Source organism: Corvus moneduloides, chromosome 8 (genome assembly GCF_009650955.1).
Source record: "Corvus moneduloides isolate bCorMon1 chromosome 8, bCorMon1.pri, whole genome shotgun sequence".
NCBI lineage: Eukaryota > Metazoa > Chordata > Aves > Passeriformes > Corvidae > Corvus > Corvus moneduloides.
The window spans coordinates 29,382,936-29,399,807 of record NC_045483.1 but is presented as its reverse complement, the minus strand read 5'-3'; the positions used below and the strand labels follow the sequence as shown (position 1 = coordinate 29,399,807).

General features: G+C 44.0%; 1 protein-coding gene across 1 annotated transcript; it reads right to left on the bottom strand.

Annotated features, from left to right (window-relative positions):
* Positions 1-216: 216 nt before the first annotated feature.
* On the bottom strand, positions 217-8,344 carry LOC116447558 (protein NDNF-like). Its single transcript, XM_032116853.1, has 4 exons — positions 7,552-8,344; positions 5,304-5,499; positions 3,467-3,600; positions 217-2,554 (listed from the first exon to the last, which is right to left on the bottom strand). The coding sequence occupies exons 2-4, from the start codon at positions 5,489-5,491 to the stop codon at positions 1,203-1,205; spliced, it is 1,674 nt and encodes a 557-aa protein (XP_031972744.1). The 5' UTR covers positions 5,492-5,499; positions 7,552-8,344; the 3' UTR covers positions 217-1,202.
* Positions 8,345-16,872: the final 8,528 nt, after the last annotated feature.

Sequence of the window (16,872 nt, the reverse complement as noted above, 5' to 3'; positions counted from 1 at the left end):
AATAATGGATTTAATCATTTACGTATGTGTTTAGTGTAGTTGTAGAGGAAAAAGAATTACTGCAGGCAAGATTTCTCTGGCAGCCTCTGGGTTAGTGCATCTATTGCATCTCTTCATAGGTAGATTCCAGGCCTGCCACAAGCCTATGTGCAAAATATTTTCTACTGATAATTGAAGTTGAGTGTGACAGTTTTTTATGAAGACTTGATTTTTTTGTTTTTCTTTTTTTTTTTACACTCAGACCATGTAAGAAAGGTAGTCAAGGAAGCAAGACAATCAAAATGCATTTGTCAGAATTTTTACTGCAAATATTTTTTCTCCATGATATTTAATAGGAAAATTGCATTTAATTTTTGTCAAAGCAATGCATTCATTGATATAGGCTGGCTTGAGGATGCAAAGAATGAATATATTACAGTCAGGAGTTACAGAGTCATAGAGATGAGCTCGATATCAGAGGCTAGAGATGATAAATCTTTCTATGGCAAGATTCCTCAGTTGCTGCTTTCCTCCATGGGCAGTAGCACAGCAGTGTATTTGTACACTCCCCAGAAAAGCCAGATCCAGAGCCAGTTCCTGGCCTGAATTTTGTCTGTTTCTAACCAAGCACAGTTTCTCTGTAGGAACGAAACCAAGCAAACATGCGGGCAATAGGGGAAGATGTAGTTCAGCCTGCTTTACTGAAGGAGCTATACATCAGTTCCACTGCTTTTTTCAATTTCTTTTTGCCTCCATTCCTGTTCAAGCAGTGAGGAATCTGTTTCTCAAGAGTAGTCTGATTTGTGGGGTCTCTCAGTTCCTCATTAGCTGAATGAGTTATGGAAAGTAGAAAACTCTGGGACTTGAAAAATGATGTGTGCTTCTTGTGAGGCATTTTCCATCACTTCTGTGCTGAATTTCAGGAGCATTTTAGGTAACCAATCTATTTCTCATGGGTTCTCTTGGGCTATTTTATGTCCATGCATATGAGTTTGTTTCACAGCTCTGTTTTTAATGTTTGAATGAGACAAGAGAAGAAATAAAGCACCCCACCTTACACAGGAGAGGAGATGTAAGTGTAATTATCTAAGGTGTGTTTTTGTTCTTCTGCCTTTAAATTTTTTGTGTCAGCACGCTTCAAACTGCAGGGCCTTTGACTTGGAGTGGTGTAGATTTTGATAACAACCTTCATTCACTCACTTCAAAGCTTTCCTTTAAAACCTTCAACATTTTTTCCTGGTCTTCACAACTTTGCTGTGATATCTGACAGGGATGCCAGATGGCCCAAAGAGATAAACATCAAACAAGTAGAATGTCCCTGCCTCCAGCCCTTTGATGGTCTCTGTGGTGACAGCTCGCTGGAGGTTCAGATCATAGAAGTACTTGCACAGCACTTTCTCTGATCTGTGCCGAGATTCAGGCCCGGAGCACCTGTCTGCACTCTGCAGTTCCCCCCAAATCTGATCCTCTTCAATCCTTTTCCTGTACACACAGTACTTGCTCTCTTCTTGTGTTCCCAGCCAGGCAATGGTCACAGACCTGCATGTTCTCAGTTTACTGAAGGATTTGATTTTTAAGCTCTCTGGAAGAAGTGGGAATAAGGGCTTGTGGAAATGTGGGGATGCCTGTACCTTCACAGAAGAGTTAGATTCCTCTGTGGACCTCAGCTGCACCAAATAGGTGTCCAGCAACTTTCCCTTCAGGGACAAATACCTCAGCCCAGAGAGATTTTCCGATGCCACTGTTTTGCCGTTCCTTGTTATGTGAACCCGTATTTGGCCCCGACACAACTGAAAGGTGAAGTGGATTTTCTTGTGCCTCGCCTGGTACTGCAGACTGTAGAATTTCTGCTTTTTCCCATCCAGGACCACATGAATCACTTTGCCATCTTTCAGCTCTGTCACCTTGGGTTCAGGTTCTTCCAGGGTCCTGGCGAATGTCCCGGTGTATGCGGCGCTGGCATTTGTGAGGAGGTTGACAATAAAAACATCAAAGTAATACTGAGTGCTGGGGCTGAGATTGGGCACTGTGTAAGTGTTCTTGGTGCCCATGCACACCTGCCTGACTTCCCCACTGCTCACTTTGTTGATGATTCTCAGTTCACTGTTGGACAATATCATCACCTGCTGTGGCTCCAGAAGGTATGGAGAGAGGGACAGAGCTAATGTGGGTGGCAGCTTCATTCCAGAGGATCTGATTGCTGTCTCAGCAGCACATAAGCTCTTATAGTTGTGCTTTTCATTAACCAGGAGACAGTACTGGATGCTTTCCCTGTGCTGCAAGACAGAAGGGCTGTGTTTCCAGGTCAGAGTCACTGTTGTGTGGCCAGTGCCAATCACATCTATGCGTGGGTCCATGGGAAGCTCTGGGTAGAGGTGCCCAGACGTTGTGTCAGTTGTTAAGTACACGGTGATGTGCGTGTCTCGCTCGGTAGATAAGAACTCCAGCAGGTAAACGGCAGAATGGGAAGACATTCCCATGTAAGTCTCTACAGAATTTCCCTTGTAGTTGAAGATGGTGGACACCATGCTTGGAGCCTTCTGAGATTTTGAGACCTCTTGTGTATCATGGTCACCTGCAGGCAAAAAGCAGACTTGTAACTTCTGTTTTAAAAGATGTGAAATAAAGCACATCATACAAGTTTTATTGTTAGGGAACATTGTATTTTCTTCTTGAAAGCAGCAATTATAACTAAAAATATGTTTTAGTAAAAATAAGTTGCTACTGGCAATTTATTAAAATAAAATTTGAGGAGCTGTTATTTTAGCAGTGCAGCTGTAGAATTATGTTTTCAAAAATACTATAGTTATGAAACCACAACTTACAAAAGCTTGGCTTGTATCGTGCCTGATGGCCCTACAATTTTCTTCTTCTATTTGCTGTCTCTTAGGGTACTTTTCTTTAAGGAGACTCATTATTTCTATGATAGGTTCTTTTCTTTGGATTAGTTTTAGGCTGTTGTCTCATGAAGAGGGAAAACTTATCAATTCAAAGGAGTAGAATTTGTTCTCATCAGTCAGGTGTACTTGCTTAGGTAAGAACTTGTTAATGGCAGCTTTTAGATTTTTAATTTGAAAAATTAATTTAAAAAATCATGCAAGAGAAAGGAATTGCCTTTCAGAGTAAAGGCAATTTATTACCCACTGCTGTGGTACGTGTGGCAAGAATAAATGGCTAAATCTTCTCTGCTTCGTGTGGGGAGCAAATGGTTGTCTCAAGCAGCCTAAGCCACAGAAAAATGACTGAGGCAGCAGCGGGAAGTTTGGCCCAGTACCAACACTTAGGAAGTTGATCCGTTTGTGCAGCCTGGAGGACCTGCAGTTGTTCCTCTCCCATGTTTCACCCATGGGGACAGGGTCAGTCCATGGCAGCTCACAGGAGAGGGAACCATGGCATGTTTGGGCTTGTGGGAAATTTCCTATAACACAGTTATGTATGAGTAACTTATGCTTTCTTTGCCTCTACTTAGGCAGACCAAAGGCCTTACCTGGTGTTGCTTTTCCTGGGAAACCTGGTGGAGACTTGTAGACAAGTATCCTCCACTCGATGGGAACATCACAGGGAGTCACTGTTATTGAGAAAGGGGTGAGGACCCTGCCCTCTTCCAAAACAAAGTAGTACCTGTGAATGTGGATAGAAATAGAGGGAAATGTATCAGGGAATTCAAGTTTGCCTGAAACTCCTTGTAATCAGCCATTCTGATGTGGGTCACTGTGCTCTGGGTAGAAATGACTGTTCTCTGGGGTGTGTCCACACAAAGGGATGGTGAATGTCTGCAGCCTTCAGATGCAGAATGAAAACATGCTGTGGAGTTTTTTCCTATTCCACAAGTATTTGCTAGAAGCTTTATCCATTTAGCTTAGGCAGTATCTTTCCCTCTGAGGTTTTTTTTTTTTGCACTTCAGGTGAACATTGTATCTTGTCCTTAGCTGGTTATTTTGGATGATGGATGTGATTTAGCTGACTGCTGTCTCCATAACCACCTGTTGGTGGTTCTACCTTAATTACCTCATGTGCATGAGCAGTACAAAGTGACATCAGTCTCCTTGGTCAGGTTTTGATTCCTGCCTTAAAAAAGCCCAACCTCCTGTCTTGCTCTGTTTTATTTCTGTTGTTTTTATACAGACTGTACAATGTTTGGACTTGGCCACAGAAATGTTTGGATCTGGGTGCCTCACTCTGCACTGAAATGAAGGCAATTGGCAATTCAAGGGTTTTTTCGTTGTTCACCAGTGAGACAAGCCTAGTCATTATGGATAGATCCTGTCAGCCTGGAGGTCTGGCTTACTTTCAGGGTATGGCTACTAGGCCAGAATGAAGCTTCACTGGAATCAGTTTCACATTCTCAAGTCTTTAAGCTAAAACTTGTCATCTCTTGTGTTTCTGTTTGCATGACTGGGGTTCAAAAAAACCTTCCTGATCATGCTAAACTGCTTCCTAATTGCAGTCTTAATGTTATGCCACAAGAGCGTAGAAAAATTCCCTTTTCTTTAAAATTTCAGTACCCCTTTTCCTTTAATGAGGAGAGGTCCTTATTCTGTTCCTGGTCACATTATATAACATGTGCCATGTTCCAGTTTTTCTGTGCAATGCATATGAAGACTGAGCAATCTGGCTCACCCTCTGCTCCATGACCACTCGGGTGTATGTCAAAATCTGTATTTGCTGCTCTCTCTCCAAAGTGCATCTCTTCCCAAACAAGTAGATTGATCTTTGCTGCCCAGATGCAGTGCCAGTTGTAGTATCTAGATCACCTACATATCTAGGTATGGCAGAAGACTTTGCAGATGGTCTAGGAAGGTGAAGAATGTGGAATTTCCACACGCAAAGCACTTTTGATCTCAGCAAATTGTATTGCCATTCAACAAAAAGACTTTTAGTGTGCAGGACAGTGGCAGAAGTTTTCCAGATGTCTGTGTGGCTATTCTGCTGATTTTTGGGGTAGTTAATTTGCTAGGTAACATGGTTGTATTTCACCATGAATGTAGGATGGCTGCTGTCTCTGCAGACCTGAAGCTGGGCTGTTTGTGACACAACTGTTTGCTGCTGGAGCCCACCTGTCCTGTATCAGTTCTGCTGCTTCTCTGACAAACAACACAGAAAGCTGCTGAAATGTCTACAGGAAGCTAAACCTCATCTCAGAGGCTCATTCCATATCCTGGGCAGTGTAATGACACTTGAGGAGTGGGGCATTTTTCTGGCAATTCAGTGTGCACAGACAGAGCCCTGCAGGTGCAGAGGGATTCTTGGCTTGCACTGGTAGCATGCAATTATCAGTGACATGGGGAAATATCTGGGAGTAGCAGTGGCTGATTTGCTCTTACCTTTTGGGTATATCCTTCAGCAGGTGAACTGTAGTTTCCTTACCATCTGCCAGTATCAGGGAGTGGTAGAAATTGAAGAGATTGGTCTTGAAGCTCTGTTGGGAACTGGTGGTGGCTGGTTTTGTAGAATGGCACAAAGAAGTCGCCATGAGAAGATGGAGAGGAAGATAAAGCCAGAACCAGGACATCTTCAGTACTGCAAAGTGAGATGACAAAAGTGAACAGAAACGGCTGCCATAGGAGAGAAAGAAATGTGACCCTTTCTTTCTGTGCCTTTCCTGGTATTTGTATCCCAGTAATCCCAGTAAGCCAGGCATTCAAATATAGTGCCAGTCTCCATTTTGCTAAATTGTTTAAAGTTCACAGAAATATTCCTCAGAGGATCTCTCTGCAAAGATTTAATTGCAGAAACTATGAAGTCTTTGATTATAGGAAAAAGTATAGTCAATGGAGCACAAGTTCAACATCACAGTTATTCAAACAAATCTTTTTACTGCTTTCAGAATGAGTGAAGAATTACATTTAAACAATTTTTTTTTTTCTAGTTTGTGGTGTTCACTTACTAAATTTCAAGGCTGAGCTATTTGTAATGGAACCGTCCCTTTAAAACTCACAGGAGATCAGTACATCCCAACCATTGCTGCTCTTGCTGTTCTATCAGAGATCATTGAATTTTTATTTTGTCCACTGTGATTGTAGGTGCGTGTAGATAAGAGGATCAGTATAACTTATCCAGAGCTGTGTAAGATACTGTTTGGTCAAAGGTGGAGAATCCTGGATAAGAATCCCTGAACTGGTACTTAGATTTTAAGCTCTGTGTATCTCATTTGGAAGAAGGCTTTGTCACTGTAGGGCAGTAATCTTGTTCTTAGAGTTTTGTATTGCCCATCGTTCTCATACCTGCACCACTTCCAGCCTGTCTCAGCTTTTTCTGCTCACTGGAACTGTTACAACTGTATTGTATTCACTGTGGCAAGAGATTTTAAAAAATCAGTTATGTCCCTTTTTTTTCAACAGGCCTTATTATCAGCTTGGAATCTATGAAAGAAAAGCACAAAACCAGGCCCCAGCAAATACTGGCATTACTTAAACTGGTGTGAGCATTGCCCAGAGCTGCACAGAGGAGGAGACTCCAGTTAGGACGAGAAGTTTTGACAGTGCACTATGTGCAGTTATCGATTATGCTTACAACTCTTTTGTCTGCCACATGCAGTTTCAGAAAGTATGAAAGTGGAAAGGGCATAGACCTTTAATGCAGGTGCCAGCTGTAGCTCAGGGATTTGGAAAGCAGAGGGAGCTCTGTGAGCGAGATCCCTTTTTTGAGGAAAAAGTAGCCTATTACATCTTAGAAGCAGCAAGGAGTAAAGATCCTGGTTAAATCTGATTATTGGTTGGTGGTAGGAGAAAACATACAGGACAAAGGCTCAATTCTTAAGAGATTTTTATTTCTTTCTGAGATTAGCTCTTTCCCCATAGTGCCTGTGAAAGTGGGGAAGATCTTAGGCGGTCAAATCTCCAGTTCAGCAGACCCGCTGTCCATTGCGGTTAAAGTGACTTTATAAAAGGACCCCTTCCTTTTAAAATCCATTTCAAACACGCACATTTAAATATAGCATTGAATACATCTGTAGGTTTTTATGTACAGAATCTGGGATTCCCATAGTCAAGCACATCTTTAGTATCAGTGAGATGATTATGGAAATTATTATTACCAGGTCATCTGAATGTCCCTCTCAACGTCCAGACAAAGTTGGTTTATTCTCTGCTTGTTTGTAATATTTTAGCACCTGGTTGAATGCAGGCTTAAACAACCATCTGAACAAGTTGAAAGAATAGTTATAATTTCCAATCAATTCTGTTTTAATGCTCTTAGAGCTTTTCCTTATGACTCTGAGTCACTTTGCCACTTTGTTATTCTTGTAGTCTAATTATAGCTAACAGATTTAAAATATAACCCCAAATATTTTGCTTTACCTTTGACAGTGGAATCTGAGTTGCTCTGTGCTTTGGAGAGGATTTAAAAAAAAAGTCTTTCTGCTGTTTAAATGACAGGATCTTGCAAACCACACTGATACCACAGCAGCTCAGCTTTTCTTGTCCAGGAAAACAAACAAACCAAGCGATCAACAAACCTATAATCAGCTTATCCCAAAGAGAGCATCATCCTAAAGGTTGTTTTCACTCAGTTACGCAAACAATATATTCTCAGACCGTTGGAAATACGTTACACAAAAAATACTGTGCTTACCTATTGTGTTCCTGGTCAGATGATCCTCAGACAACTTGCTTTCTTTGCCAAAAAAGCATAAAGGAACATAGACTTTTCAGATCTCTTTAGGCAGATGAAAATCAAAACTGTGCAACCAGTTTAACAGGACAGGACTGATTTTTCCATATGGCTCCTGAACAGACATAGCAACTAAAATGCTTGCAGTCCTTCAAGAAAATTTAAAAAAAAAAAAAAAAAAAAAAAAAAAGGCCAGGATTTTGGTATTTTCTTGAGTTGGTTGTTTTAAACTTGCCCAGTTCTGCAATCTCCCAAGTGCTGATGGTTGTTCCTTCAGTCCTCACGTTGCTCCTGGAGCTGTGCAGCAGTTGGGGTGTGCTGTGTGCCGAGCCCAGGACCCTGCTCCTGCACCGAGTGTCAGCCCGGCTGCTCCTGCAGCCTAATCCCAGCACTGGCTGGCCAGGGAGCAGGTCTGTGACTGAAATGCACAGTGAGGAGGAGGGGGGTGTGATGGAGAGAGGAGCAAACACTGTTAACCCTTGTCAGCCCTTAGTCCAAGCCAGCCAGGGGTGCACCACCCTCCTCCAGAAAACTACTTTTGTGTTAGCAGCTTGATGGCCCACTCCATCCCAAGGAGTGTGGGATCTCCCTGCCCTCAGCACTGTGGAAGCTCCAAATAATTTCAGGTGCACTGAGTTTCTGCTGTGGTGCTTTATGGGCCCAACAGGTGCTGACCTAAAGCAAGGAAGGCAGAAAAGCTGCAAGGGAGAGAATGCTCTGCGTTTTTAAAGCAGACTGGAATTAGCAGTCCTTTTGAAGGCTGTCAGGAGTCTACTGAATAGAGCTGAGTGGTTTTCTTGGCTTGGAGAGGCTGTGTAAGAAGCTCTAAAAGTGTCTGGGCTGGGGGAGCATTTCTGATGTGAAAGCAGTGTGGCTGAGGGAGGAGGCAGCAAAAGGGTGTATGTGAAATGGCTCACAGCAAGCCAAGCACTTGCTTGTTGGGGCTACAAAGCAGTTGTAGCAAAGCCATGGTTGTTTTCAGGCCGCTCCTGCTGAGTGAGAGCAGTGTGTGGCCAGGATTCACATGCTGCTTGTACTTCTTGGCCTGGGATGTCAGGAAAGATGCCCTGGGATTAGTACTGTGGGGATGCCTGCTCAGAAAGGCAAGCCCCAGGGCACTGCATGAGCTTCCAGGCAGGCACTTTGCAGGGGGAAAAGACAGAATATTGTAGGGAGGCTTTATTTTTAAATAAAGTCTCTTGTCCAGTGTTTGGAGAGCAACTTGCAGTAACTCTGTACCACTGTCTCCCTGGATTCGGAGCTAGGTTGTTTAAGCCTTCCCAATACTAAAAGTTTGCTAAGAAGAGGGGAGCAGATAAGGGAGAAGTAGAAAGAGGTTTCAACAGATTTTGCATAGCAGATCCTTCTGAAAATGTAAATTTGCTCATCAGCCAATGTAAGAGAAATATTTACAGTGCATTTATTCTCACTGCAGAAGATGGCAGGAATAATTAAGGTGTTCATGAATTGTTTGGCGAAAAGTTTGGCTCAGCAACTGGGCTTTTTTTAAAAGGACAGCATGTGGGAGCCTTGATACAGGCACAGGGTCTGTTAGACAAACCATCATTCTGTATGAAATCCAGCACAGGTAAAGTCTGTGTAACAGATCTGGCAACTAATGAAAATGTGAGCACCTAGCCAGAACCAAACTGTTTCCCTGATGGAAGAGGAACAGGAGAGAAAGGTGCTGCTGCAAAGTCCAGTAAGGTCCTAGAGCAGGCCTGGAAGAGGGTAATGTAGGTCAGATGAGGTGCATCAAAAATGTGCCCTGAAAGCAGGACATAAACTTATTTTCACAGAAAAAATATTGGTCACAATGTAGGTGCAGGGACTACAGTCTGTTTTTGCTGGGAATTTGGAGGGTCTCTTGGGTGGAAGTCAGCAGGGAGAACTGTAGGCCAGCAACCAGTGCTAAGTAGGGATACCTCTGGGCAAATCTCAGAAACAGATGTCACTCATGTCTGATAAAACCCCTAAATCTGGGCAGAGTGGACATGTCGTAGATGGGATGGACTCCCTGTCTTGTCCTCCCCAAAGCTCCCCATTGCCATCAAAACAAACCATTACTCACAGAAAAATCAGGTTCCAGGGAAGGCAATGGGAGTCTTTCTTGTGGTCATCATTTCAGCACTGGAAGGCAAATGCTCGAAGGAGCCCTCTGTCTCCCACTGAACAAAACATGAGCAAGGATGTCAGGTGAAAGAGGCTGGTGGTGGTTTAAGTATGGATATAATCCAGTTCCTCTCTGGACAATTTCTCACGTACTTCCTGTGTGTGCTTACATGCTTTGCTGGAGCAGAATCCGTGCACATAAATTTTCAGAGGTTCACTGAAGCAGTATCAAAGGGGCAAAAAAGTATTCTCTATGGAGAAAGTTAAGAGCAAAATTCATGACTCGTATAGCTTGACTGAATTCAGTGAAGTTACAATAGGGATAAATCAGTCCTTGATTTGGCAAAAAATTGGTACAATGGCCTTTTCAGTTGACAGAGTCTGTAATGAGCAGGCTCTGCTCCCCTCAGAGCTGAGTCAGTGACTTCAAGAGGGCTGTTCAGAGATCCTACTTCTGTTCCAACCCTGCTGCCCATCCACGCCTTTCATAAATGTGAGAGATGGACCACCTTTGACACCAGACGCTTGATTTATACTCAGTTATGTAGTGGCTCTGCTAAAAGATCAGTAATGCTAAAACAAAGCACCTGCTTTGAAATGGGAGCAAAAAGCCAGACTCGGGGATTTAGCTTGAAGCTCTCAAAGGCGATTCAGATGTTCATTTTCTGGCACTGTAGTCCAAATCGCTGTATTCAGGTGAGGGATTCTGCAAGCCAGGGGAGTGTCCTGCAGTCTTGGCAGCACTGTCCCTCAGCAGGCCCTGCCTGCAGCATTCGGTTGCTGTTTCATGGCATGCCTTGCACAGGGATGCTTGGAGGCTCACTCTGGCTCACCCCACAGAGCACAACTGTGGGAATTGTATCATGCTGCTTTGTACTTGGCAAGGAGATGCAAAAAATGGACCATGGGTATTTCTGATGAAGCAATTTCCATGCCCTGGCAACCCCTCTTCGAGCAGGTTGGGTCACCTTCATTAGGAAACTGCCTGTGGGAAGGGCCAGGAGAGCTCCAGTCCTCCCTGTCAGTGTGATACAGGGGAGAGTAGGAACAGGGCTGCACTGTCTTCCCATCCATCACCCACCCAGCTGGATCAGCCCCTGGCTGTTAGTTCTGGCAACTCCCAAGCACAGACTATTTCCCTATGCCCCCAGCCCAGCCTAGGGAGTTCTGTTTCATGAAACTCTGTAAGCAAATTAAAAATGTATGGGGAATGAGAAATCTAATCTTTGAGTTATGAGACAAGCAGCATTCTCCCTTTCTGTCTTTTACACATGCACATATGTATTCTATGAACAACAACTGAGGTAGAATTGTTAGTCTTTGGCTCCCAGCTACTTGTCTGCCTGCAAAATGCCTTCTGAATTAATCTTCATGTATAAACTACCTTCATAGTCCTGAGCAGAGGTAGCTATGGATGTCTAAGGGGGGAATGATGGCGTCCAAACACATTCTGCATTTTCAGCTGCTTCAAATTGCAATCTATTCTTCTTAGCAAAAGAATCTAACTTGCCCTTATGGCTATGGAAAGGGGGATGCAAATTTCTGTAAAAATCCCCTCCCAAGTGGAGGGGTTGTCCAAATAATTGCTTGATAGTTACTGGAGCCAGTATGTCCTTGATGAGTTAATGTACTTCTGGTTAGTATTGCTCAAAAAAAAATAATTCTAGACACACAGCTGGGCTCCAGCAAGAATCACACTTTCCTTTGAAGCTGTGAAAGTCAATCCTAAGGAAAAGTCTGGCACTTAAAACTACTGAGGGTACTTTAGGGGGGCAGCTGCTTTTATTTCTTCCAGGTTTTGGCAAATCCTGGCAATGCAAAGAACTGTCAAATGAGAAAAGCACTAAGTCTGTTCCTATTCAGAATCATTAATAAGCAGGAGACACAGGGAATTCCTTCTAAGTCAAAAGCAGACTTGAACTTTTCCTGCAGCCTGTACCCAGGTGAGAATACAGGGATAGGTTGTTTAGGGCGCTGGTGGGTTGTCCTGGCAGTACATAGTGGGTTTGTAGCCACTGACCTACATTTTGGACCTGTAGCTCCCATTATGGCACGTCTATATTGAGAAGTTCTCCAGGTAATTACACAGTGATAATTTATACCCACTAACATTACTTGAGTTTTTCCTTAGCAGTTCCTCTCCAGGATAAGATGCTGGCATTTGAAAATGATCGTTTTTGTTGCTTTTGAAACTAAAGAGAATCTTGAAGATCTTTTAGTGACCAACAAAATAAATATTACAGACACCTGATTGCTCCTCGCAGTTCTTATATTCCGTATTTTTAAGAATGATTGTAATTGCTCAGATGAGTCTGTCAAGAAATGATAGATACAATGTTGGGGCTATCTCCTGTGCAAAGCTGATCTTGTAGGATGTGAGATGGGAATATTCCTTATTTTTAGGGTAAATCTGTTCTTCCACAAGTGTAAATTCAGTGTAAAATAAAGATCTTCAAGTACTCAGCTAGGAGTCAGTATTACACTGACAGCTCCTCTATGAATTAGAGGAAAACATATTGAAAGTTCTGAGCTGCTGCTTTCATTTCCTTTTCCTTTTACCATAGCCCCTAGGCTTCCAGGACTTTAGGTAAAGTCCTATTAAATAATTCCTTGGAAAACACCTACAGAATTCCCTTGAAGTCATCAAAGCAGCATAACAGTTTGGGCAGGTGTGGAAAAATGAGGTGAGGTTTCCAGCTCAGCTGAAAACTGCTGGTTATCTCAGTTAAGAAAGTCAGAAGCAGAATGAAGTGGTGTTGTCCATAATCACTACGCTGTTTTAATAGGGTAATCCTGTATTTTGTTTTTAGGTATGGTGTTGTTTGTTTTACATGACAAAGGATTAAATTTGTGTAAATAGAACTAATCCAGCCTGGTGGACAAGGAGCATTCAAGTGTTTCCTGTGGTGGACGTTCTGAAGTGTTGGGTCACTCCTTTCAGTGTCAGGTTAGAGAGGGGCAGGGAAGGCTGAGCAGCCAGGCTGTTCTTAAATTGAGCAGGGCCCCGCTGGCTTTCATGCATCTTTCAATACTCTCTGATCCTGTGCAGCTCCATAAGATTTTTAGAAACACCTTCAGCCTGACCAAGAGGCCTTTCATCTTCTGGGTGCTGGTTTCATTTACAGCATTTCACTTTCCTCCTGGGCTGCTGGGACCCCTCCTTCCATGGGAGTTTGCAAACACCCCCACTTTCCACCTCCATCACTGAACAGTTTTTCAGAAGGATGTGATAATTGGTCCTTGCTTTGCTTGTCCCTGTGGGCTACACCGGTTTGCTCCTGAGAGCTTTGAAATAAAAACTGCCTCTTGCAGCATTGGAAAGCAGCCTGCATTTATCTCCCTGTCCAGCCCTCCTCTGCGGTGGCTGGCACAGGAGGAGTTAACCACTGTCCTCCTTTCTGCCTTTGCTGGCTGGAATCACTGGCATCCCATCTGGTCGAGGCTGGCCAGAGCTCTTCCCGGCGTTCTCTGGGGAAGGCACTACAATATCCAGGAATTTTAACAATCCTAAACAGATTGGGGGCCACATATGGACTAAAATGATTCGATTATAAGAAATCCAATCACATTTGCTGCCCCAGCCATATATTTTTAAGCATTTGAGATCAGGCTTTTTGCTCAATTACAAATATTTTACATGTAGCATAGATAAAGTCATGATGTTTGTCTCTCCATCTTGTCCCCAGAGGAATAGTATTGATTTTAATGTTTGATTGTAGGAATCTGATGAATAAAATCTGCCCCTTTTGTCATAAATTGTCACAGTAACTTTCTGTTCGTGATAGGCTGCAGAGAAGAAAGGATGCTCAGCGTGGTCATACTTGGCTATAGGAGAGGAAATGTACTCTCCATGCTTTGTTTTTTCTGCCTTGTTTACTCCAGTGTATGGGCTTTTTTTCTGCTCATTTGAAAAGAGATGATGGATATTTCATGACAGACCTTAGCAATAAGAGTTTATTTCTGTGAAACAATTTTTATTGAGCAATGGCCTCAGCTGTGTGGAAAGCCCCTTCACACCCACGTGGGCACCTCCAGGCCAGTTTGTTTCCTGTTCTTTGCACTCATCCGTTGTGGTCCTCCATGATTCCAACACCTTGGAATGCTGTGCCTGCCCCCATCTGTTCCTCAGCTTACCTGTCTCCTGTTCCTCCCTGATTGTCACCTGGTTTTTTTTCCGATCTTTGCATGGGATTGGTAAATGCATGCACCAAGGGGCAGGAATACCCCAAAATACCCTCCCAAAGTTGTAGAGGGCCTTGCAAAACGACCAGTGCAGCTTTTTGTGCAAAGGAAAGCTTAAAAGGTCACCACATAGCAGAAGAGCCCCACAGGGAATCCTCATAGTGGAAATAGGGAGGTAGCTGGTCTGGTTGTGCTCGGTTCCCTTCCCACAGACCAAAAGTTTTGCCTGGGGTGAATTTTCCTCTTAGAAAATTTTATTTTAAGAATTGTCTTGCTAATTCTTTTCCTGATGTCTTGGATAAGATGTTAAGTCCTCAAGCACTCCCTGAAGGAAGCAGCCTGCCAGGCTGTGGAAAGCAGGGATTGCTCTACTAGGACAGCCTAAAAACCTCAGAGAGCTTGTCCCTGACACTGGTCTGTATCAGAAATATTAGCAGGAGGTGCAAGACCTTTCCTGGGGCATAGGAGCACACCTAAGACCAGTGATTAACAGCAGTGGCTGCAGCCAGCTAATGCTTCAGGGCCTCTGTGAAAATCACTCTGTTGATTTAAAAAAAAAAAAAAAAAAAAAAAAAAAACAACAAAACCAAACTGCTCTAAATTTACAAGCTATTTTATAGACTCATTAATTTTTCATGGGGGAAGGATAAATGAGTGGCTGGGGAGGAGGTCAGAATATGCTATTTACACTTAATTTATAAATTATGAACTTGAAAGCTGACACTTTATGGTGCTTGTATCATTTCATAATGAAATGGAATGAATCTCTGCCTCTGTGCCAGATCTGGCATAACATTAACATTTATGCTTCCAGGCAGTTTTTTAGCAGCAGTGACTGAGCACAGCTCAGCCCTTTGGTGGAAGGGGTTTCCTGTGCATTTTCCTTGTGCTCCCTCTTTCCTGTGGCAGACTGCAGGTTATCCATTAGAGTCCCAGCATGGCCTGGATAGCAATTGTGACTCTGTCCTGACTCCAGAACCATTCGTCTCCATCCCCAAGGAAAGACTCCACTAAATCACTCCACGAGGTTTCTGCAGCTCAGAGGGAGAACTAAGGTGTCTCCAGTAGCACATACTGAACTGTCTGGGGCAGGGATAAGAGAGATGGCCCCTTCTGTGCCTCTGCTGAATTCAGGTGACCCCCAGTCCCCATGGCCAAGTTCCTGCACTCACAGATGGGCATCTGGAGTGTCCTCTGACAGGAGAAGCAGCAGTGATGCCACTGCAAAGGCGGGACCACAGAGGATTTGGGGAACCCCCACCCTTCACATGATGCTTACTGGGACTGGGTTTGCACTGAAGCAGAGATGTGTGTGCAGGGAAAGTGCAGCCACAAGCTCGGGGGGACTAATTCAGTGTTCTCCCTTTGCCGACACAGCTACTCGTGTGTCAGACTCTGTCTGTGTTAACAAATTGTTCCTGACATTGGGGTAGCTCTGGTGTGGTGTCCAGCTTTTCAGATTTATTCCTAAAAGTGGCCCCATTTATCTTACCACTTGGCCAGTGGCCATTTCTTGCTGAGTCTTGTCTTTAGATTTCAATGTGAAATTAAATTTTCACCACCTTGTTAGTGCTCCCTATGAGTGTACAGCTTTCCAGGGAGCTGCTCGGAGTAGGACTCGGGAGCTGGATTCCATGATCCTTGTGGGTCTCTTCCAACTCAGGACATCCTGTGAGTCTGTGACTGCCTCAGCACAGAGAGGCTTGAGAAGCCTGTCCCAGTGATGTCCTGCACTGCCAGCCCCTTGGCTTCTTGCTCCCAAGCCCAGTTTCCTCCTGGGAGTTCAGGTAATGTAAGGCCAAACCATTTCAGGTGGAAGTTTTCTCAAAGGCTTGGTGAATGTGTTGTCAAAGAGGAGTGATCGTCGGAAATCCTTGAGCTTTCCTTCTCTGTCTGTGAACGTAATTTAGTGCCTTGTTCCTTTCCTACATGGAATTGTTCTTGGCTTGGGTCAGACTTGATTCTAATTTATGTCTGTCTAATATTAGGATGGATACTAAGAATAAGGTACCTAACATTGTGATGGTGCCAGAACCTTGGCACCTGTAAGCACATCTGGATTATGTGTTAATTGACATCCATTTGTATTTTCTTTGAGCAATGATTAGAAATTTCTTGTTGCTGGATTTCAGCAGCCATAAAACAGATTGTCCATAAGCATGGCTCAGCCTGTGCCATAGGAAGGAAACCCATTAGTTCCTGACATTCCCTGCATCTTTCATGTGGAGAGCTGTTGGTGTTTGGGTGCTGTTTCTCCTCCACGCTGTTGGGATCTTATTTTTATGTTACAGCTCAGAGTGAGAGGGGAGCTGGGGGCTGTGTCTGACTCTTCCACATGGGGAAAAAAACAGATTTCATTGCTCTGGAGGCACAGGACTGGGAGCAGGCCGATGGTGGGAGGTTCCTGTCACAGAAGGGGCTCCTCTGTGGTAGCTAATGCGGAAGTCAGCTGGAGAAGAAAGGCATCATTCCAGGATGTGCTGGGCCACAGGGTAAATAGCAGGCAACCCCTGAGCTTGAGAGGGAAAAAGGAACAGAGCTTCAGGAGGTGTTTAATTTTCCAAGCAGACATTGCACTGGGAGGAGTCAGGGTCATAAGGCAGGGTCAGGAAATGCCTCTCCCCAGGACCAGCTCCCTACTTCCCTTCAAATTCAATTAGGCTTGGAGCAATAGGGATGCTGCTCCAGATGGCAGGGGCAGCACTCCCTGTGACATGGAAAGGGGCTGCTCTCTGAGGGGCAAAGGGATGAGGGGAGGAATAGGGGGCCAGGAGGTCAGGCAGAGGAGGGAGTGGGAACAGCCACACCATTTCAGCTCCAGGTCACTGCCTCCAAAGGCCAGGGGGGAGCATTTTGACAGTCAGACTCTTGGCTGGCACAGCATGCATGGATGTGTGGTCTGTCCTGTTGTTTTCACAACCTGGCATTACAAAGCCAAAGAATACAAATGTGTCCCCTCTCACCTGGCTTCTGGGGCGAGCTTGTCTG

What these genes read in the sequence shown, in the direction of transcription:
- LOC116447558 (XM_032116853.1), bottom strand. Translation starts at nt 5,491, where the DNA reads ATGTCCTGGTTCTGGCTTTATCTTCCTCTCCATCTTCTCATGGCGACT. An exon ending in CTGAAGGATATACCCAAAAG is followed by an intron (nt 3,601 to 5,303) that starts GTAAGAGCAAAT and finishes CCACATTCACAG; the next exon opens with GTACTACTTTGTTTTGGAAG. An exon ending in CCCAGGAAAAGCAACACCAG is followed by an intron (nt 2,555 to 3,466) that starts GTAAGGCCTTTG and finishes TTTTGCCTGCAG; the next exon opens with GTGACCATGATACACAAGAG.